General features: G+C 38.0%; 2 protein-coding genes across 2 annotated transcripts in view; both read left to right on the plus strand.

Moving 5' to 3' along the window:
* Positions 1-23,758, plus strand: part of ccdc142 (coiled-coil domain containing 142) — a 121,676-nt gene that overhangs the window by 65,641 nt on the left and 32,277 nt on the right. The window lies entirely within an intron of this gene.
* On the plus strand, positions 18,254-19,328 carry LOC120527863 (zinc finger BED domain-containing protein 4-like). The gene is made up of 2 exons (XM_039751769.1): positions 18,254-18,627; positions 19,166-19,328. The coding sequence occupies exons 1-2, from the start codon at positions 18,311-18,313 to the stop codon at positions 19,311-19,313; spliced, it is 465 nt and encodes a 154-aa protein (XP_039607703.1). The 5' UTR covers positions 18,254-18,310; the 3' UTR covers positions 19,314-19,328.

A 23,758-nucleotide genomic window follows, 5' to 3' on the forward strand; every position in this document is an offset into this window, starting at 1 on the left:
CAAAGCCTACAAAGTGAGATGCACACCAAGTGGCAATGTGGTGAAAAGAGCAGATGTGAGATTCATTGTACTTAGTACACATAATAAATCTGAACGTAAACAAATTCTACTGCATTTTATCTTGCTACTTAACTTGTTTAAACTTGTTTGTATGTATAAACCTGCTGACACTCACTAATAGCAAATAAAAAAAAAAACAGAACAAAAACGGGGTAAATCATGCAAAGTCCATGGATGGATAATAACAGTAATAATAACATTACAACTTTATCAACTAGAAGAACATTTTTAACCAGGAGTTGTTGCTTTATTCATGCAGTGTAGGATACTGGGGTTTGCATCCCATGTATTCCCTGCATGCTATTTGCATATTTTCCCCAGGTGCTCAGGTTTCCTCCCAGATTCAGACTCATGCAAGTTACGCGAAATGGCAACATACACTGGTGCCACTTGCTAAACTGGCTGTTTGCCCTGCAATAGAATGCTGCCCAGAGGTTGTTTCTGCACCACACCCTATGCTTGCTAGGATAGATTGCTACTGCCCCAAGACACTGCCATGAGTAAGTGGGTTAAAATGATGTGTGGATGGATGAATGTCTCTATTGTCTATTCATTTCTTTTCACTTGATTGCATTCCACATGTGTGCTCAATATTCTCTGTCACTGAATCACATGTACAATATCAATACTGTGGCAGCAGGCAATATTTATGCGAAATAACTCGATAAGCTTCCATATAGTGAAAGTATATAAGCAGTCGTAAGTGTATGTTGTTGTTGTCTGTCTGTCAACAGCATAGAAAGCAATTTACTTCTGGGCATCAACATGCAGTGTCAATAATGGTGGATGAAGATTAGCAGCAAAGTAAAATGCACAGCTGGACTGCTTTTTAAATAACTGAATCTCTCAGCAATGGTTTGCTTTTTGGTTTTTTCCTTCTTAAAATGACATGGATAAACTGTTTTGGAATATGTGTGTAATCTTAAGATGCAGATCAATGCTTAATATTATTTTTGGCTTAAAAAATGCACAAGTTTTAAGGCTTTTCTTCACAATAGGACCCCAGTACCTATTAACTCCATTATAAAACACAAGAACTAGATAGTAACTTTTTAGAATTCACAAAATATGCTCCACTTTTCAATGCAATTTTATATGGTAAACTAATATACTGTATGCCATGTTTGTGAAGAAATATATTTGAATGTGTTTGGAGAACTGTGATGGAAAATGGAGTAAAATGTACTCAAATACTACCTCAAGTACCCAAAATGGAAAATATTAAAGATATAGTAAAAACAACTTATGTTAAGGGTAAATTTCAGTCAGCTGCAGTTGGTTGTTCATCTTATGCTTTAGAATTTTATTAAAAAGCTTAAAACAATTTATAATCAGTTGCTGTAGCATTACCATGTACTGTACTCGTATTCAGCAGCTGCAAAATTGAGTCTGGAAGGTATAAGTGAAGTTTTAGTATAATATATTTGCATATCTCCAATGTCTACTGAGTTTTTAAGATTGATCTTGACGGCATTTGTAGCATACTGCTGTGCTGTGATTTCACACTAATTACTCTTTTGCTAGTTATTAAATCATGACTTATTAAGAAGATGCAGTGTATCTCTGAGATCTAGTATTTTCCCGCCTATTATTAACTTTGCAGCTCTTTTCTAACTTTATTTTAACTTTTGCGGAGCCATCTATTTCATGCTATCCATGTTTCTTTATCTGTTTCAAAGTGCAACATTAGTGTAAACTGGAGAATTCAACCCATTTTAAACCGGTAGGAAACCGTCTTTTCTGCTCTGTTTACTCTTTAACTTAAAATAGATTATGAAGTATGTAACATACAGTACATACTTCTACATAAAAAAATAAATTGTATAAAAACAGGTACTATAGATCTCGATGCATACAAAAGCCAAAATATTTTAAAATGTTTTATTTATTCAAAGGTACCGGAAAGAAATGGACAAAAACAAAGCATCTAATCAAAACAAAAATTACACTGTATACCTCTCAGAACCTAGCTTCATAGTTTAATTTTCTCCCTCTGTAGACTGTTTTCTCTCTGCCAACTAATGTTTTTCATAATTTGTCTCTGTATTCCTTTCATACAAAAATATAAATGCATGAAAAATGAGTATTTTTACTTGTGTGTTCTCATAATATTAGCATTTTTAATATTTTTTTATATGGAAACACAACTACTGGTTTTCAAATACACGACCCTGGCAGCAGTGGGCACCAGGTACTCTTATACACATCCATGCCCACATGTAGTAGATTAGTGTTACTAATATGGGCAATGAATGTTTGTGAATTTTGCACCCAGAATACTGCCACACACATACAGTATGTATTCTTTTTTTTTTTTGTAAAACACACACAAACTACCCCCTCCATCACCCGAAAAGCCCTACTATTCTAAATAAATCAGCTTGTATCTATTCTTGAAAAAAGACTATGTTCTTGCCTGTGCATATGTTACCCATAATACTGTTCAAGGATAGGATATAAATTTTTATTAAAAGTAATATAAATACATCTTACAGAAAATATATACTAAAATATTTACAACTCGTAAACACATTTAGTGAAAAATGTTTAGTTTTGGAAGTACAGTCTTCTGTAGATTTGTTAATAGTTCATTAGCTTGGTTAATCGTTGAAGGTAGGGCCTTTGTAGATATTTTGGTTAAGTTATGTTCTTATACATATGGAATATGTATAGGAACATATTCCTATATGTGATGCGCTTTGAATTTCACAGTTTATGGTATAAACAGTTTTTATAGCACAGGTTTAACATTGTTGCAAAAAAAGCTCTGCTTGCTACTACTTGATCACATCATTTGACTTAAATGGAGCTTGATTTCCCCATACAAATTCTGTTTAGAACTCTTGGTCAGAAATGATCAAAAGCTACTGTATTTGACAAGCAAAGCATTTTAGGAATTCAGATGATTAATGTAATCTCATCTCAAAGCAAACATTCTCCTAAAGTCAACTCAAACTGTGCTGGACTGATCCATGCAAAGCAAATACTGTATACAAATCTGCAGAGTGTAAAATTCAGAATGAATGTCGATTTAAATAGGCAGATCCTAGTCTGAGGAATGTTTCCCTACAATGGTAAATGTGTGTTAATGTTTAAACTATAATTAACAGTAAAACATAAATGGACAAAAATGTTTGGAGCTAGACCATTTCTAAAATATACTTATTCTGATAATAATAATACTTAATTTTCATGTTCAGTTCAAAATAGATATATGTATTTTAATTCATATTGTATTTATTATTACACTTCTTTGGCTCCTAAATCATTCAACTCAACATTGTCCATCCACTGTATCTCCTTTGGTAGCCTTTGTAATAAGATGAAGACAGACTTACAGGAAATATAGCTAATATGATAATTTTCCATTTGCTTTTCCTGTTGAAGTTGTAGGGGCAATCCATTGAGCTGAACATACTGGGCCAATTTATCATCAGGACTAGTCTCTAGGTTCTCTTAGGCAATTGTAAGTACTTGCAAACTTGCTAACTGAGAATCCCTTGATCGTTTTTGGGGTCTGCTTCTGGTTCTTTTGGTAGGTATATCTCCTTTTTTTGGCACAAGACATCCTAAATATATATTAAAATCTCTCCAGCTGGCTCATCATAGTCCACAGAAGCAGTGTTTCTACTCCCATATTGCTGAACTCTTCGTGTTATTAGTAGTCCTCAGCTATCAGTAAATACAACAATCCTGTACAAAACTCTCATCTTATTTTTTATTCTTTCATTAATGATGCAGTACTTTCTGACCTTAACTAAGAATGAGATTGTAAACTGACCAGTAAATGCGAATCTTTATTCTAGACATATACTTTGTTTCACTATGATAGTCTAGTTAGTAAAACATTTGCAAAGCTGCTACGCCTGTAAAAATTCATTGATCAATCTTATTATCTCCCCAGCCTTCAGTGGTGAACAGTATCACAAGATACTTGATCTTCTCCATTATGTGCAAGGCAAAAACGCTTTTCTAGATAAATATTATATCCTCAGAATTACAGGTGCAATTCTCTCCACCAGTTCATCACATTCAAGTGGAAGAAACTTTTGGGTGTGTTGGAATCACACTGACTCCAGGAAGACAACAAGATTAGCAAACTGCATTAGGTTCCCATTCTAGGGGTTATTCCTTGTAGCAAGCTCGGCCAGTAAGTCTAACTTGATTTGACAAGTCATGCTTGTTTCAGATCCTCCAAAGAGGATTAGGGCAAGTTACACTTTGAAACTTTCGCTGAGGTTTCTCATACATTGGGAGTTTCATGAACTCGCAAGCCACAATACTACATTAGGCTTTACCTTCAGGATGATATGAATCAGGCTAAGAGATGAGGCTTAGTTGCCACAGTTACAATTTTTTTATAGCATATTTAATTTTGTGGTATTTCTTAGTTCATTAACAACATTACTGAAGTGGGAGCTCAACTACTACATATTGCTTTTAGACCACCATAATCATTAGAAATAAAACTGTTTTTTTTGGTACAGTATATATGTCATACCAATATTTGTATGTATCATATATATTAATAAAGGGTAATATACAGTGGTGTGAAAAACTATTTGCCCCCTTCCTGATTTCTTATTCTTTTGCATGTTTGTCACACAAAATGTTTCTGATCATCAAACACATATAACCATTAGTCAAAAATAACACAAGTAAACACAAAATGCAGTTTTTAAATGATGGTTTTTATTATTTAGGGAGAAAAAAATCCAAACCTACATGGCCCTGTGTGAAAAAGTAATTGCCCCCTGAACCTAATAACTGGTTGGGCCACCCTTCGAAGAAATAACTGTAATCAAGCGTTTGCGATAACTTGCAATGAGTCTTTTACAGCGCTCTAGAGGAATTTTGCCGCACTCATCTTTGCAGAATTGTTGTAATTCAGCTTTATTTGAGGGTTTTCTAGCATAAACTGCCTTTTTAAGGTCATGCCATAGCATCTCAATTGGATTCAGGTCAGGACTTTGACTAGGCCACTCCAAAGTCTTCATTGTTTTTCTTCAGCCATTCAGAGGTGGATTTGCTGGTGTGTTTTGGGTCATTGTCCTGTTGCAGCACCCAAGATCGCTTCAGCTTGAGTTGACGAACAGATGGCCGGACATTCTCCTTCAGGATTTTTGGTAGACAGTAGAATTCATGGTTCCATCTATCACAGCAAGCCTTCCAGGTCCTGAAGCAGCAAAACAACCCCAGACCATCACACTACCACCACCATGTTTTACTGTTGGTATGATGTTCTTTTTCTGAAATGCTGTGTTTCTTTTACGCCAGCTGTAACGGGACATTTGCCTTCCAAAAAGTTCAACTTTTGTCTCATCAGTCCACAAGGTATTTTCCCAAAAGTCTTGGCAATCATTGAGATGTTTCTTAGCAAAATTGAGACGAGCCCTAATGTTCTTTTTGCTTAACAGTGGTTTGCGTCTTGGAAATCTGCCATGCAGGCCGTTTTTGCCCAGTCTCTTTCTTATGGTGGAGTTGTGAACACTGACCTTAATTGAGGCAAGTGAGGCCTGCAGTTCTTTAGACGTTGTCCTGGGGTCTTTGTGACCTCTCAGATGAGTCGCTCTCGCTCTTGGGGTAATTTTGGTCAGCCGGCCACTCTTGGGAAGGTTCACCACTGTTCCATGTTTTTGCCATTTGTGGATAATGGCTCTCACTGTGGTTCGCTGGAGTCTCAAAGCTTTAGAAATGGCTTTATAACCTTTACCAGACTGATAGATCTCAATTACTTCTGTTCTCATTTGTTCCTGAATTTCTTTGGATCTTGGCATGATGTCTAGCTTTTGAGGTGCTTTTGGTCTACTTCTGTGTCAGGCAGCTCCTATTTAAGTGATTTCTTGATTGAAACAGGTGTGGCAGTAATCAGGCCTGGGGGTGGCTACGGAAATTGAACTCAGGTGTGATACACCACAGTTAGGTTATTTTTAACAAGGGGGCAATTACTTTTTCACACAGGGCCATGTAGGTTTGGATTTTTTTTCTCCCTAAATAATAACAACCATCATTTAAAAACTGCATTTTGTGTTTACTTGTGTTATATTTGACTAATGGTTAAATGTGTTTGATGATCAGAAACATTTTATGTGACAAACATGCAGAAGAATAAGAAATCAGGAAGGGGGCAAATAGTTTTTCACACCACTGTATACACTGATCAGCCACAGCATTAAAACCACTTGAACTCTTCGTCAAGTACCTCAAACAATTCCAGAATCATTTTTGCAGTGTGGCAGGATGCATTATCCTGCTGAAAGAGGCAGCTGTCCTCAGGAAATACCATTGCCATGAAGGGGTGTACATAGTCTGCAACAATCTTTAGATTGGTGGTATGTGTCAAAGTAACATCAACATGAATGCCAGGACCCAAGGTTTCCCAGCAGAACAATTGCCCAGAGCATCACACGGTCTCCACTGGCTTACCTTGTTCCCTAACCCTGGTGCCGTCTCTTTTCCCAGGTAAATTGCACACACACACACACACACACACACACACACACCCAGCTGTCCACATGATCTAAAAGAATACTTGATTCATCAGACCAGTTCTGATGCTCACATATCTATTGTACGCACTTTTGGCAGTGGACAGGAGTCACCATGAACACTTTGCCTAGTCTATGGCTAGGCAGCACCATACATGGCACACTGTAGTGTACTGTGTGTTCTTACTTCTTTTTCTTATGGCTAACATTATTTTTCAACAATTTGCGCTACAGTAGCTGTTCAGTGGGATCATGGGCAGGTGGGGGTAGCCTTTTTTTTTAGCTTGGGTGCTGGTGACCTTGTTGCTGGTCCTCTAGTTGTCCTTCCTTGAACCAATTTTAGAAGGGACTAACCACTCCATAAGACCTGCCATTTACAAATGCCCTGAGATGTCATCCAGCCATCACAATTTGGCCTTATACTAATTTGCTCAATTTCATATGCTTGCCCATTTTTCCACTTTCAAGAACTGACTGTTTTATTGCTGCCTAATACTGTATATCCCACCCTGTGCCTCTTCTAACAGGATAGTTAATGTTGCTCACTTCATCTGTCAGTGTTTTTAATGTTGTGGCTGATTGGTGTGTAACATTCATTCATTGCGCACCTCAATATATTATTGCACTTGACAAAATATTTTGTAATTAAGGATCGAGCAGTAAAATAGAAATATGAATTGCAAAAATGGGCAAGTATGGTCTGTTACTTGTACTAATTTACATACAGGTGTTTCTGGTTAGAGTCAATATTTAAAAAGCCAATTTGCTTTCCACAACATTGTTCGATCCATGGCAACTCCATTCTTGGAATGCCCTTATTTTTACTCTTAATACTCCTATCATTACAGCAAGCAATTTTAATTTATAGCTTATTTTTACTTTGGCTTTTTAACAGTAGACTAGAACGTTCAAAGTTATCTTGTATACAGTATTGACATTTATATGACTGCTTGTCCAATTATGTAAAGCTGTAATCTTGGCATGTCTTAAACTCCCTGCCCAACCCCGCATTCCATAGTCTTAATAATACTCCACTAACATACTTAAATGCCTTCCCAATGTATCTTCTGTTGAAACGTAACCTGTCATGGTGGAACTGGTCCCATCGGTTCCAGAAGGAATCTCAGTGTCTCATAAACCTATGCCTATCTATTCTATACTAAGATTTGAGCCAAGTGTTAAACGTTCTAATCTGATTAGTTTCTTGTGAACTTGTGTGTACCACAGGCACAAGTTCAAAGCATATCCACATTGTCAGTTATGCACCTAACTTTGGCACCTAACTCTTTAAATTTTAATTGGAGAATGTACAGCCTGCCCTTAACCATATGTCTTCTATTACAACATGGACAATGACAACTGAATACACTTCCACTCTGGCCAAGAGCCAATCCAGTCCTCCAGGGAGAAGTCCTACTTGCTTACACCACAAAGCCAACATGGTGGTTTGCGACTCTTCTTATCTGGAGTATACCAGTATCTCAGTCCTACTAATGAATGAGTCCCCAGCTATCATTGCTCATGTCTTTTTGGTGGCTGGTTTTGAGGTGACCCATTTTGAGCTCCTCTTTCCTATCTGTTACCTCGGTGTTATCAGATTCACCATCCAGCTCTGCAAGGTCCTTAAAAGAGATGGAACCTCAAACTCTGAAGTTGATGTCTTCGGACAGCTGCACTTCTTGCCTGGTGAGTGCATCTGACTGTCTCTTCCTGCACTTCTTTTGAGGGTACTCATTATCTCCCTAAAGAGAACCATGGAAAGAACTGCAAATTCAAGGAAAATGTTGACCTTGACTGGAAATATTTTCTGAAAATATTCTGTGAGATCTGGTATACCATTTCCAAGTATTTGTTTTTATATATATATATATATATATATATATATATATATATATATATATATATATACATATATATATATATATATATATATATATACACACACACACACATAGAGAGAGTAAGTTTTATTAGTCATTGCATTTACACAGTGTACTGTTGTATCTGTCATTCAGATTTTTTAATTTCCCACATTACAGAGCTCTTTGTTTTGCACATTTTTGCTACTTTTTTTTATTTATTGTAATTTGATAACCTTTAGTGTAGAGTTTTTGTTACACCAAGTAAGTTCTTTTTTATTTTAAGAAATGAACTGAATACACTTGTTACTTTTAAATTAAAGTGTAGCCCCTGTGTAGTTTGAGCTTTGAAGGTATTTTTTTATTTTTTGGACTATGTTAAATAATTCACTGTATTTTTCTAGGTAATTTTTTATTATTGTATTTTTGGTGGTGGGTAACACTGGTGCCTCAAACTTCCTGGTTAATTTTGTTGGCAGCTGTAAATTATCCCAGTGTGAATGAGTTTTCCTGCATTCATTCCTGAATTGCACTTGATACTACCAGGATAGTCATAAACCCATCATCAGTACTCTAATTATATTGAGCAGTTCTGGAAAAAAATGAATGAATAAATTAATTTTTGTTATTCAAGAATTTTAAGAAGTTATTTTTTAAATATAATGTATAATTATATTTATAATATATAATCTAGCATTTATAAGTTGTTTTTCTTTTATTTACATGTACAGTCTTTGCAAGTAAGCTAGTCTTGCACTTTTAACTGTACATTTCTTTATTCTGTAAAAATAATTTTTGGGTTTAATTGAATAGAAAATATACATAGACTATATATAGATTTGGACTCTAGTTTTTGAAGAAGCACAAAAAAATTAATATTTAAGCACATATAATGTTTTATGTGACATTAAATGTCTTGAATTATTTTGCCTTTTTATGTAATGTTTTTATAAGCTGAAAATCTAATTTGAAGAATAAGGTTTTATGACCAAGTCTAAAATGAATTAATGTTTAAGTACAAAGATCAATTTAATGAAAGAAGTCTTGGTAATGAGCAATATGTGGAATTTCTTTGGAGGCCATTTTATATTGGTAATGCTAGTTTTAGTGCTTGATAAGGTGTTAAAGGATATTATATGAGTGGTTATTATGCTGTCATCAGTTATGGTAAAAGATTATTCCTTCACTTTCCTTTTAATGCATTCTGTTCTTCTAAAGCAACTTCAGCTGTGTCAGCTTTTAATTCTCACGCTCTAGAATCTCTGCCTGTGTAACAGCTGAGGTGGCAGAATTACTGGGAGATGCCATTTCACACCAGCTGTGGTGATTCTTTTGTTAAGGGATTTCAGATACGTGGAAAACTGACTGCATACCAAAGTCTGCTCTGCTTAGAGCTCAGGCCTTGGAACTGAAATTAATTCTGACCAGATGTAGTGGATTTCATAATGATAATCTTAAATATCATTCAAAGAAATCTGTAGACTTTTTTTTTATTTTGCTTCATAGTGCATATTGCTTTACTTAGTTAAGACTCTCAAACCAGTTATATTTGGGTTCAGGGTTCCCAAAATAATAATTCATGAATAGTTTGAATATGTCTTTAAATGTTCCAAGCCTGACCTTTGTCGAAATATTTTTTACACTTTGTAGATTAAAATATAATTGAAAAGTTGGTTCCTCAGCCCAAGTGTGCATTTGAATAAATTATTCTATACAACATGTATAACAATGACAAAATTACTAGAATGCAAATTAGTTTGTTTCATTCTCTTTAGTTAAATGCTCAGTTGTCTTCTAATTTAGAAAAAATGATTGTTAGCCCATACATATTCATAAATTGGTAATGCCAGGAAAAAAGCTAAAAAAAATATTTTTTCTTTAAAAAGATTTGTATGATAGACTACTTGCATTGCAGCATATTTCTCAAGTATATTGCAGACATGAAACCCTGCCTTTTAAGCTATTGAAAACATTTTAGAATTGTTCTTGTGCAGTGACTAGCTTGCAGTTAATTCCATATTCTACAATTTTGAAAAACTAGTGTGATTATCTATACTAATAAAAGGCAAAGCCCTCACTGACTCACTGACTCACTGACTGACTGACTGACTGACTCACTCACTCACTCACTGACTGACTCACTCGCTGACTGACTCACTCATCACTAATTCTCCAACTTCCCGTGTAGGCAGAAGGCTGAAATTTGGCAGGCTCATTCCTTAAAACTTACTTACAAAAGTTGGGTAGGTTTCATTTTGAAATTCTACGCGTAATGGTCATAACTGGAACGTATTTTCGTCCATATATACTGTAATAGAATGCAGCTCGATAGCCGTGGGAGGCGGAGTTTCGTATAAAAGCATTTAACCAATCACATTTCAGCCATCATTTGTTGCCAGGCAGAGAGGCTTTCACAATCTGTTGTGGAGGCACTCTAACAGAGAATAAATGTCGATTAACCTGTTGCTTCAACCAATCAGATTTTGAGTTGGTGTCAGTAGGGCCCTTTAGCAGGCGTACGGCAACGTCCCCGTATTCAGACACATTGATTGGATAGAAGCTGATATGAGGAACTCTACGAGGCCATTGAACGCACCGCAAACGCTCCGAGCGAAAGATCGTCACATGCACTACGGCCAACTCCATGGCAGGATTATGGACAATATTATTTGACAGACACAGACCAGATTTCCAGATGGGGCAGCTGTTCACATTGGTATATTTGGCTGTGAGCATTCCTGTGTAAACTGCTTCTGTCGAGCGGACATTTTCAGCACTAAAGCAAAATCAAACTTATGCCAGAAATACCATAGGGCGGGTTCACCTTTCAGCATTAGCTTCGATGGCAATAGAAGGTGAGTTTTTGATGGAACTGAAGCGCACAGATAATCCGTACGACAGAGTAATTGAACTGTTTTTGAGGAAAGAGAGGACGATGGATTTTGTTTACAAATAATTATGTGTGTCACGGCTGTGGCTGCAGTAGAAAGGAACTTGTTCATCCCTGGTTTGTCTATAAAATAAAGGCATTTATTGCGGCTACATGAGATATATATATATACAGTGGTACCTTGGTATACATCTGCTTTGGAATAAGTCCTGTTTGGACACGAAAAATTTTGCTTGGTATACGACCTTTGTTTGGAGTACGACTCGCGTGCTAACCTTGTTTACCTCTCTCGAGACAAAGCCACGACTGCCCACGAGCGTTAGTGCGCCAGTTGCTAGCATTCAGTGAACAACCCGCTATAACTCTCTTTGGACTTTCACAAGTGTGATATAGCGGGTCCACAGCTCCTGTCAAAGTCCAGCAAAAAAAGCAGCGGGGCACCAGGTAAAAAGGCACCAGGCTTCTTCTTGTTTTTTTTTTTTATTTTTAAAGAATGCCTCCTGCTGTATTTTAACTTCGTTGTTTTTAAGAAGACTTTTTTCTATTGTTTTTAACCTCCACATTTCACTTCTGATTTTATGGATTACTAGCAAAATACCGGCTTCGCAGCGGCGAAGTACTACTGCATTAAAATTTTTATTAAGAAGAAAATTAAACCCTTTTAAACTGAGGGAAAATATGCCAATAATTATTTGTTAAGGATCTCTTTGTGTGCCACGTTGTCAGTTCGGCCCTCCGGTTGTAACATGACCAAGCTGTGCGCTGAGCTTACTCTTGAGCATGCAACTTACAGTTGGCCATGTGAACAGTAATCTTGTCTCAAATCTCATAGCTTGGATTGCTGCTGTCATAATCGGTTTGAGTTTCATGGTTTGTTTCAATTACGACAGTATTAGCAGGATTTGTTGTGTTGAAGTGACATTCGGCATTTGTCAAGCGTTGTAAGCACACAACCAGTTTCATCGATAAAATCACATCCAGCTTTTGAGAGTTTAAACATTCATAAACATCAAAGTGTCCACTACTGAAATCGTCACTTGTGATTCTAAGATGTTTAAGAGGTATTGGTGTTTGTCGAAAGGTGTAAAATATTTGGCTATTTCGGTACACTTGAAAGCGACAACCGAACAATTCAGCGGCAGCCATCAACTCACATACAGAACCATAGGTGAAGGGCTTAAGCATTTCACTCTTCTAGTGCTCCTGTGTAGTATAATTATCTCCTGTACCGTCATCAGTCCACACCTTGAACCTGTCCCAGTCATTCAATACATAAGACACAATGTTCCTCCGGATATCAAGAGTGAGCCTGATATGGCTGTGCAATATGTAACAAAGAGAATGGAAAAGGTAGGTGGTATCTCCGGGCATGGAAACCACTCGGTAAGTGACAGTTCTTTGATCGATAGAATTTCTTGAATATGGGCCCATAAGTAACAAAGACTGTTGAAAAGTTCAATATGGCGGCCGACAGTGGCATCATACCACCGAAATAAGTACGTACATTGGTTTCAGTTAGTGCAGGGAAGCCGCCTACCAAATTTCGAGAAGATGGGGCCATAAATAGGAAAGTTCAACATGGCGGACGTTGTTGACCGTTATGACCATTACGCGTAGAATTTCGAAATGAAACCTGCTTAACTTTTGTAAGTAAGCTGTAAGGAATGAGCCTTGCAAATTTCAGCCTTCTACCTACACAGGAAGTTGGAGAATTAGTGACGTTGGAAAGTTCAATATGGCGGCTGACAGTGGCGTCATACCACCGAAATAAGTATGTACATTGGTTTCGGTTAGCACAGGGAAGCCGCCTACCAAATTTCGTGAAGATGGGGCCATGAATAAGAAAGTTCAATATGGCGGACGTTGTTGACTGTTATGACCGTTACACGTAGAATTTCGAAATGAAACCTGCTTAACTTTTGTAAGTAAGCTGTAAGAAATGGGCCTGCCAAATTTCAGCCTTCTACCTACACGGGAAGTTGGAGAATTAGTGATGTGTGGAAAATTCAATACGGCGGCCGACAATGGCGTCATACCACCGAAATAAGTACGTACATCGGTTTTGGCTAGCGCCGGGAAGCCACCTACCAAATTTCGTGAAGATGGGGTCAGCCTTCTAACCACACGGAAAGTTTGAAAATTGGTGACGTTGGAAAATTCAATATGGGGGCCGACACTGGTGTCATACCACCGAAATAAGTACGTACATCGGTTTTGGTTAGCGCAGGGAAGCCGCCTACCAAATTTCGTGAAGATGGGGCCATAAATAAGAAAGTTCAACATGGCGGACGTTGTCGACCGTTATGACCGTTACGTGTAGAATTTCGAAATGAAACCTGCTTAACTTTTGTAAGTAAGCTGTAAGGAATGAGCCTGCCAAATTTCAGCCTTTTACCTACACGGGAAGTTGGAGAATTAGTGATAAGTGAGTCAGTGAGTGAGTGAGTGAGTCAGTGAGGGCTTTGCCTTTTATTAGTATAGATTTATTGGAACTTTGGAGACTGCACTTTAATTTGAACACCTTGTTTTGTTAATTGTTTTAATAAAAGCACTTTGCACTTTTTCACCTTCCCCTTGCTTTACCGATGAGGTTAGCAGTGAGGCACATTACCGACAGTTAGGGTTCAAGGGCTCCCCGGCAGCAGATGGGAGCATACAGCAAACCTGCATCGTCACAATGTGATTTTGTGTTTTTTTTTCATGTAAATTTGAACTGATTGTTGAAAAGTATGAAGGTGGCATGCGTATCCGGGGCATGGCTGTTGCATACCGTTTGCCGAGAACAACGGTATCTACGATTGTGAAAAACAAAGATGTTATTAAAAAGTAAAGTGAGGTAAAATTTTCATTTATTTCATCTAATTGCTTTTGTATTTATGTATTTTAGTATTAAGCAGTGTTTAAATTATTTTATCCAACCCCATCAATGTATAATATGCCAATAGCAATAGGATTTTTTTTTTCATGGGAATGGATTAATCATTTTCCCATTATTTCTTATGGGAAAAATTTGTTTGGTATACGTGTGTATGTATATGTTTGTATATGTATGTGTATATATGTATATATGTGTATATATGTATATATGTATATATGTATATATATATATATAAAATGTGTGTGTGTGTATATATATATATATATATATATATATATATATATATATATATATATATATATATATATATATATATATATATATATATATATATATATACGGACACGGATACAGACAGACGGACACCGGTTTCTCACCCAACGCACCCATTTTATTTACAGTTTATTTACAGTTGCGCTCACGTGCACTCCCCAGTGCCTCTTGCACCGTTCCCCCAATGTCCAGGCCTTACAATGCCTCTCTCTCTCTCTTCTGGTCGCCTCCAGTCCTCTCTCCAGCTCCGTCTCTCTGCCACCTGACTTCCGCCAATGACTGGAGGGAGGCGGCCCCTTAAGTATTAACCCTGATGGGCTCCAGCTGCTTCCCGGCACTCCCCCTTGGACACACCCCTGTGTGGCGGTAGTGCCGGCTGTGCACCCGAAAGCCGTCTGGGTGTCTCCTGTCTTCTTCCCTCCAGCACTTCCTGCTGTGGCGGAAGTGCTGGGCTCCTGGGTTCCTCAGGCACTGGGGCGTCGCCTGGCGTTGGCCACGGGTCCCTACAGGGCTGGGTACCCGAGGCCCCCAACATAACCAGGACGGACGCCCCCTTGCACAATCCACAAAATATATATATATATATATATATATATATATATATATATATATATCTATATATATATCTATATATATATATATATATATATACACTGCTCAAAAGAATTAAAGGAACACTTTTTAATCAGAGTATAGCATAAAGTCAATGAAACTTATGGGATATTAATCTGGTCAGTTAAGTAGCAGAGGGGTTGTTAATCAGTTTCAGCTGCTGTGGTGTTAATGAAATTAACAACAGATGCACTAGAGGGGCAACAATGAGATGACCCCCAAAACAGGAATGGTTTAACAGGTGGAGGCCACTGGCATTTTTCCCTCCTCATCTTTTCTGACTGTTTCTTCACTAGTTTTGCATTTGACTACAGTCAGTGTCACTACTGGTAGCATGAAGCGATACCTGGACCCTACAGAGGTTGCACTGGTAGTCCAACTTCTCCAGGATGGCACATCAATACGTGTCATTGCCAGAAGGTTTGCTGTGTCTCCCTGCACAGTCTCAAGGGCATGGAGGAGATTCTAGGAGACAAGCAGTTACTCTTGGAGAGCTGGAGAGGGCCATAGAAGGTCCATAACCCATCAGCAGGACCAGTATCTGCTCCTTTGGGCAAGGAGGAACAGGATGAGCACTGCCAGAGCCATACAAAATGACCTCCAGCAGGCCACTGGTGTGAATGTCTCTGACCAAACAACCAGAAAGACTTCATGAGGGTGACCCAAGGGCCCCATGTCCTCTAATGGGCCCTGAGCTCACTGCCCAGCAGCATGCAGCTTGATTGACATTCGCCATAGAATACCAGAATTGGCAGATGCACCACTGGTGCCCTGTGCTTTTTACAGATGAGAGCAGGTTCACCCTGAGCACTTGCCAGAAGTGAGAGGGTCTGGAGAAGCCATGGAGAACATTATGCTGCCTGTAACATCATTCAGCATAAGCAGTTTGGTGGTGGGTTAAAGATTGTCTGGGGAGGCATATCCATAGAGGGTCACACAGACCGCTACAGGCTTGACAAAGGCACCTTGGCTGCCATTAGGTATCAGGATGAAATCCTTGGACCCATTGTCAGATCCTATGCTGGTACAGTGGCTCCTGGTGCACGACAATTCCTGGCCTCATGTGGTGAGAGTATGCAGGCAGTTCCTGGAGGATGAAGGAATTGATACCATTGACTGGCCACCACACTTTCCTGACCTAAATCCAATAGAACACCTCTGGGACATTATGTTTTGGTCCATCCAATGCCACCAGGTTGCACCTCAGGCTGTCCAGGAGCTCAGTGATGCCCTGGTCCAGATCTGGGAGGAGATCCCCCACAACACCATCTGTCATCTCATTAGAAGCATGCACCGATGTTGTCAGGCATGTATACAAGAACACAGTGGCCATACAAAGTGCTGCGTACAATTTTGAGTTGCTGCAATTAAATTTTGGCAAAATGGACTAGCCTGCCACATAATTTTTCACTCTGATTTTTGGGCGTCTTTGAATTCAGGGCTCTGTAGGTTGATCATTTTCATTTCCATCAAATGATGTGGCATCCTTTCGTTCCTAACACATTACCCAGTCTATATCAGTATAGATATCCAGGAGGATTTCTTTTTCCCATTGAGACCTGATGTGTTTTCAAAGTGTTCCTTTAATTTTTTTGAGCAGTTTATATATATATATATATATATATATATATATATATATATATATATATATATATATATATATATATATTAGGGATGCACCGAATGTTCGGCAACCAAAATTATTCGGCCGAAAATAGCCAAAAAAAGCACTTGCGGTGTTCAGCCGAATAAGTAAAAAGGCAGAATAAATTTTGCGAACAATGACGCTTTTAATGACGCGATCAAATAGTAACCCGCGTAGAGTGAGAGGCGCGCGCTTTATGCAGCAAAAATGTCAGCAGTGTGGAAGCACTTTAAAGCGTCAGAGAAAGAGGTAAAAACGGCCATTTGCAGACACTGTTCTGCTGAATTGTCCAGAGGGGGTGCATCTGCAAAAATGTACAGCACTTCAAGTTTAATTTATCACTTAAAATCAAGACACCCCGAACATCATGCAGAGTATGAGAAAGACATGGCGGCGGCTACAGCAACAGCAGCAGCGAAAAGGAAAGTAGCTCCTCCCAGTCCTAGGACACCCACTCCATCTGTGGCTGACTTCTTAGAAAAGGCAAAAAAGTTTGCCAATGACAGTGCCAAAGCTAAAGGTATTACTAAAAGGATAATAGAATTCATCTCATTGGATGATCAACCATTCTCTGTTGTAGAGGATGTTGGATTTCACAGGCTTATAGACCATATTGAGCCCCGTTACACCATGCCTAGTAGCCGGCATTTCTCAGACGTGTGCTTACCTGAGATGTATAACGTCGTTTCAACTCGCGTCCATGAGCTCTTGGCTACAGATATTGCAGCCCTCAGCTTCACGACTGATATTTGGAGCTCGGATGTGAGCCCCACCAGTATGCTGAGTTTAACTGCGCAGTGGATCGACACAGATTTCAAGCTACAAAAGATTGTGCTTCACTCACAAGAGTTTAGAGGGTCCCATACAGCTGTAGCCATATCAGGCGTTCGCCAACATGTTTGACACTTGGCGTATCGACCGATCTAAAGTGCATGCGGTAGTCAGTGACAACGCAAGAAATATGGCTAAAGCCATGGAAGATAGTGATCTGAAAGGCATACGTTGTATGGCACACACAATTCAACTGGCGGTCAACGAGAGATTGTTGAGTCAGCGCAGTATAGCAGATGTGATAGCGATAGGCAGGAAAATTGTTGGCCATTTTAAACATTCACCGCTTGCCTATGCGCGCCTACAATCTATCCAAGAACAGTTCGGAACGCCACAAAAACGTTTCCAACAAGATGTGAGCACAAGGTGGAACAGTACATATTATATGCTGGAAAGCCTTTTTGCGCAAAAGCGAGTCTTGGCTACATACATAGCAGATCATGACCTGCCCGCGACATTCACCGCATACCAGTGGGTGTTAATCGAGAACGTTCTCTCTCTTCTCGCCCCCTTTGAGCAGATAACACAAGAGATAAGCTCATCTGATGCATCTGTGGCAGACGTCATACCTTTACTTGCAGCACTAAAGCGTCTTTTAAACAAAGAGGCTGAAACAGACCACGGAGTTAAAACAACTAAAAGTGCGCTCTTGGAAGCTGTCAGCACACAATTTAGTCAGGCGGACTCAGAACCCCTGTACTGCATCGCACTGTGCTTGATCCACGATATAAAGATCATTACTTGGATGTGGGGAAAAAGCTGCGCACACGAGAAATGATCCAGGCCGAGTTGGATTTGGGAAAGCCGCTAGGTAATGGAGACGATCAGGTGATGCACAGCGCAGGAGATGAAAACAGCGCAGAGAGTAAACGGGCTCGTACTACAGATGAGCCGCGCACAGTCTCGCTGTCTGACATGTTCGATGAGATCCTCCAAGAGAATAACCCATTTGCAAGACAGAGGACAAGCTCAACCGCTCAACAGTTAGATGGTTATCTCTCAGAAGTCCCCATCCCCAGGAGCAATAACCCTCTCAAATTTTGGAGGACCAATCAAGGCCGCTTTCCCGACCTGGCACAGATGGCACGCAGGTAGGCTACTTCTATGGGAAATTTAATTTAAGATTTTATTTATATTTTGGATTATGGTAACACTTTATAAGTAGTTTCTATTTTTAACATTAACTAACAATGAAAAACCCTTATTAAAAGCATTTATTAATCTTAATGTTAACATTTACTAATACAGTATTAAAACTAAGTATCACATTTTTAATTTTTGAATTAAAAGTATCAAAAGTGGTAGGCCTATTTGTTAAAATTGTTAATGCACTTATACTAACATGAACTAAATATTTTTTATTATCTTACATTAACGAAGATTAATAAATACCATAACAAATGTATTGCTCATTGTTAGTTAATGCAATAATGTTAACAAAAGGAAACATTGTAAAGTGTTACTACCTATATTTTATATTATGTATTTTGTGAAAATGTAACTATTTTCAGTGTAGTAAAATAGTAGGCCTACACTGGTTTTCAACCATTTCATTATCTTGAAGACATTGTTCGTTTTGAAATGAGCAACTGTCAGAAAACTGCAATAAAAATTTCAACTATTCTGCAGGTACTTGTCTGCTCCATGCACAAGCACCGACAGCGAGAGACTGTTTAGTGCTGCATCTCATGTCATCGATGAGACGAGGAACCGACTTTCATGTGAGAAAGCAGAGAAGCTACTTTTCATAAAGAAGAACCTTTTCCTGAAGAAGTAGGCTAAGTAGGCTTATGTCTAGGACAGTTATTCATTTTTTGTGGGTTCATCCACATTTTTTGCACTATTCAATGCACATTTGTTGTTGTAGACATACAGAGTTACATTCTTTCAGTAGTCCGTTATAGGCCTAACATAGGCTATTCAAGAAGGGGTGCTTCAAAGATATCCAAATAAAAATATTTTTTTATTTTACTAATTTATTTATTTTAAGTTATATTGTGCTTTGTTTGTATAATATCTGCTGGAATGTTAAAAAAAATATATTCAGTGTTAAATAAATATTTTGAAATTGTATTTTTGTTATTTGATTTATTTCTCTGAAAAGCAACACAAAATAGTAAAAAGCAAATTTTTACTATTTAATTATTGTAATGGTGAAAAATTTGGCAAAATAAATGGAAAAAAAATGCGAAACACCGCGTTCGGTATTCGGCCTTCGGCCAAGCATTTCATTTCTGTGCATCCCATATATATATATATATATATATATATATATATATATATATATATATATATATATATATATATATATATATATATATATATATATATATATATATATTGGTGTTAGAACAAATTGCAGTTTGCATATCATCATTGTTATTGCAATGCCAGTGAGTGTCATTAGTCAATAATGAAATTATTTATTTTCTTTAGCAATAAGATAATTGTCTTTTTGAAGCACCAATAATTAAATAATACCAATTAAATCACCTCAAATACCTACACAACATAGGAATTGGTACATTTTTTGATGATGTCTGCCTTAAATTAACAGAATTGTACACAGAGAATAATAATAATAATAATAAATAATAATACATTTTATTTATATAGTGCCTTTCCCATGCTCAAGGCACTTCACAGAGTTTAAGAGAGAACAGCAGGGTATACAGTATATAGCATTGTACAAACTAAATAAATAAATAAAGAAGATTAAGACAGTAAATTCAGAGAAAAGCCTAACAGACAACACAATTGATGGTCTAGCACACACACACAGGTTATATGAGCATCTTGACAGAGAGGTAAACTGAGAGAAGGGTAATAAACTCAAATAAAGCTAAAAGACTTACTGAACAGATGAGTTTTAAGTTGTTTTTAAAGGAATTCATGGAGTCAGCTGATCTGATTAATTTCAGTAGGTCATTCCAGAGTCTGGGTGCTATACAGCTGAAGGCCCTGTCACCCATGGAGTGAAGATTAGTGTGGGGCACAAAAGGATTGCCAGAATCAGAGGACCTTACTGGGCGGGCAAGCATATAGTGATGGAGAAGATCACTGATGTAGTTTGGTGCGAGGTTATTTAAGGCTTTGTAGGTTATTAGTAGGATTTTATATTCGATTCTGTAAGAAACAGGGAGCCAGTGAAGACAGAGCAGGGTGGGTGTGATGTGCTCACTGCTGCTGGTTCGAGTAAAGACTCTTGCAGCCTAGTTTTGAATAAGCTGGAGCTGTGATATAAAATTAGAAGGGACACCTGCCAACAGCAAGTTACAATAATCGATGTGGAATGTGATAAAAGCATGGACAAGTTTCTCCGCATTAGAAAAGTAGAGGAAAGAGCGAACATGGGATATGTTACGGAGGTGAAAGTAAGAAAGTTTCTTAATGTGATTTATGTGGGTGGAATAAGAAAGGGAGGAATCAAAAATGACACCAAGATTCTTTGCAGTGTAGGCAGGTCTGATGAGATCACCGCCAAGACGCCAAAATGGACTGGGAAAGTGGAACAGTGGTCACCCCTGCACAGAATCTGCTGCTACTTCTTTTTATTAATTAAATCTATAGTTAGCCCTTCAATATTGTGAGGCCTTAAAAATACAGTGCCTTTGCTTCTATTTTATCACTGCACCAAACATGGGAATACAATCATTTTGTCCTATTTATGTTTGAGAAAGGGTGGTAAGTAGCAATATTTTCTCATGGATTCAATGTCTGAGGTTTGAGTCCTGCAGCTGGTTATTGTCCATGTAGAGTCTGTATGTTCTCCTTGTGTTTCTGTGGGTTATGCTAGTTAGGTGTACTTAACTGTCAGTGAAGCTATTGGATGTACTGGCACCCTAAGCAAAAAGAATGATCATACCTAGTAACAATTTTAAAAGTATTTTATCTGTGCCATTAATACACTACAACCATAATTACGGTGTAAATGTTTTAATCTAGCTTCAGCATGAAGTTTGACAGATTAAATATAGTAATGTTCCATCTAAAGCTACTATTACTAAATGTTTTAAAAAGTTTAAAGTTATTTATATGCATTTCTTCATGTGGTTTCGAAGGTCACCATAGGAATTAAAGTTAATAATTAAAGCAGAAATGTAGTGTATTAGGTAAAAAGGTTAGCGAGTTGCTAATTTATTATTGACTTTGTTTAACAGTAGAGGAAAAAGGTGACTAGTGGATCAAAGTGAGTTTCTAAATTTCTGCGGCAAATGCCAATATAATTGATTTTTGTAGGAAAGGCAAGTCCAGTTCATAAATGTAGTATGAGTGACAGTTTAATCTAGATGTTCATGCTGTCCTTGGTCTCCCTGATGGCCTTATTAATACACTTGTCTGAAGGGGAATCGATCTTGAAGGCAGAAGTTTTGGCTGCAGAGCAAGGGCACTGGGAAAAAAAAAAAAAACTGGATACATGCTAATACAACATTACATTTAAATGCTTGTACTTGCTTGCTTTTGTAAATATTGTAACTGCCAAAAGTTTAAATCACCTTTTCTAACGTTTAGCTTTGGATTTATTAAATTCATCAAGTAATAGTATAAGGTAGTTCCATGGCAAAATGGAAAAGCTGCTACTTCACAGATTGATGTCTTACTACAGTATTTTGATGTATGCATGTTCTCTGTCTTCTCATATCTGTTCACTTTGTGGTGTCCAGTTTTAAATGACTTGAAGGTATACTATTAAATTGAGTGGCAATCTAAAATTGATCCTATGAATGAGGCAGTACATATTAGTATACTCTACTGCTTACTGGTAATCTAGCTCTTGCTTTGAATCCATAGCTGCATGCAAGGTTCTGGTTTATTACTGTATGTCCCTAAAAAAACAAGTACAGAAAATGGATTGATGCATAAGTTAATTAATCATTTCTGATAATTTCATGATTAAGTTCTCATTATATTCCATCCTTCACAGTATCCCACACTTTAAATTGCTATACAAAGCTTACTGTACAAACTGATCACTATATTTAAAAGTTAAGAAATAGAGGTGGGAAATTGTTTAGAAAGACAAACACCAGTTTATATAACGGTCCCACAATTGATACTGCATATCAGGACAAAATCCAAGCCATGAACTCCAAGGAACTCTTTATAGACCTCAAATTTGGTGAAACACATTAGGGGTCAATGGCAGTGTATGATTTTTAGTATAGAAACAGTTCACCAGCTGTTTTGTGTGTGTAGGTGCACTGTGTTGTGAAGCTGTGCAGCCACGGGATGTTCAGTAGGGAAGCAAGCTGATAGCTTGTTACGTGTAAGCACAAGCAGCTCGGCTCTTCTCCATTGACATTCCGCTGGTTGTTAGGTTGAGCACCTGTGCCCACAAAGTCTAAAAGGCGCCTGGGGAATAAGGAGCGGGAAGGAGAGAGAGGGAAAAAAGGATCATGATAGAGCCTGTGCAGTAGAGAGGAGACATGTTGGCCAGGGAGGAAACCCCATGTGGAGCAGCAGCACTCTGTGGGTAGGGTCACTCCTGCTGAACATGGCATAGGAAAAGGAGTGGCCAATCACTCTGGAGGAGGTCTCATGAACACTGAGGGATGGCAGTGGGACATGAGAGATGTGGACAGATGCACTGGGGCTCCAGTTTTGGAGGGAACCGATCTTGGCTGTGTTTTAAATCTTGATTTTGACTTAATAGTGAATTATTTATTTATTAGAATTATAACCTCCACAGATACGCTGTTTTAATATGGATTATTTTTTTATTTATTTGTTGAAGACAGTACCACACTTTAGTTTGGATGCTGCCTTGATTATTGTTTGAAAATAAAAGGCACTGACCACTTTATATCATACCTTTGCTTGTTATTCCTCAGTTCATGACTATCAATGACCTAGTTTCAAGAGAACTATTCTAGCTACAATCAACCTGGGATTCACAGACACAGATCAGAGCAAGGGTATGAAACCCTCTCCAGTTCTTTGAATGTTTCAAGGAGCACAGTGGCCTCATGTTGTGAAATAGAAGAAGTCTGGAACAACCAAACCACTGGGCAAGAAGGACCATGATTAGGGATCTAACCAAGGACCCATGGTTACTCTTAACATTCAGAATGATTCAGAAGTCATCTGCTGGGAGAGGTGAACCAATTGGAAGGACAACCATGAATCAGGCATTTATTGTAGAGTGGCTAGATGAAATGTACTTGAGTAAAAGTTTGCCAAATGGCATTTAAAGGATTCTGAGAGCATGAGAAAAAAATTGTC

This window comes from Polypterus senegalus, chromosome 4, assembly GCF_016835505.1.
Source record: "Polypterus senegalus isolate Bchr_013 chromosome 4, ASM1683550v1, whole genome shotgun sequence".
Classification (NCBI taxonomy): domain Eukaryota; kingdom Metazoa; phylum Chordata; class Cladistia; order Polypteriformes; family Polypteridae; genus Polypterus; species Polypterus senegalus.

Excerpts from the sequence above, each read along its gene's own strand:
- LOC120527863 (XM_039751769.1), top strand. The coding sequence starts at position 18,311 with ATGATCCAGGCCGAGTTGGATTTGGGAAAGCCGCTAGGTAATGGAGAC. Across the intron at positions 18,628-19,165 it reads CTGGCACAGATGGCACGCAG|GTACTTGTCTGCTCCATGCA; the intron begins GTAGGCTACTTC and ends ACTATTCTGCAG.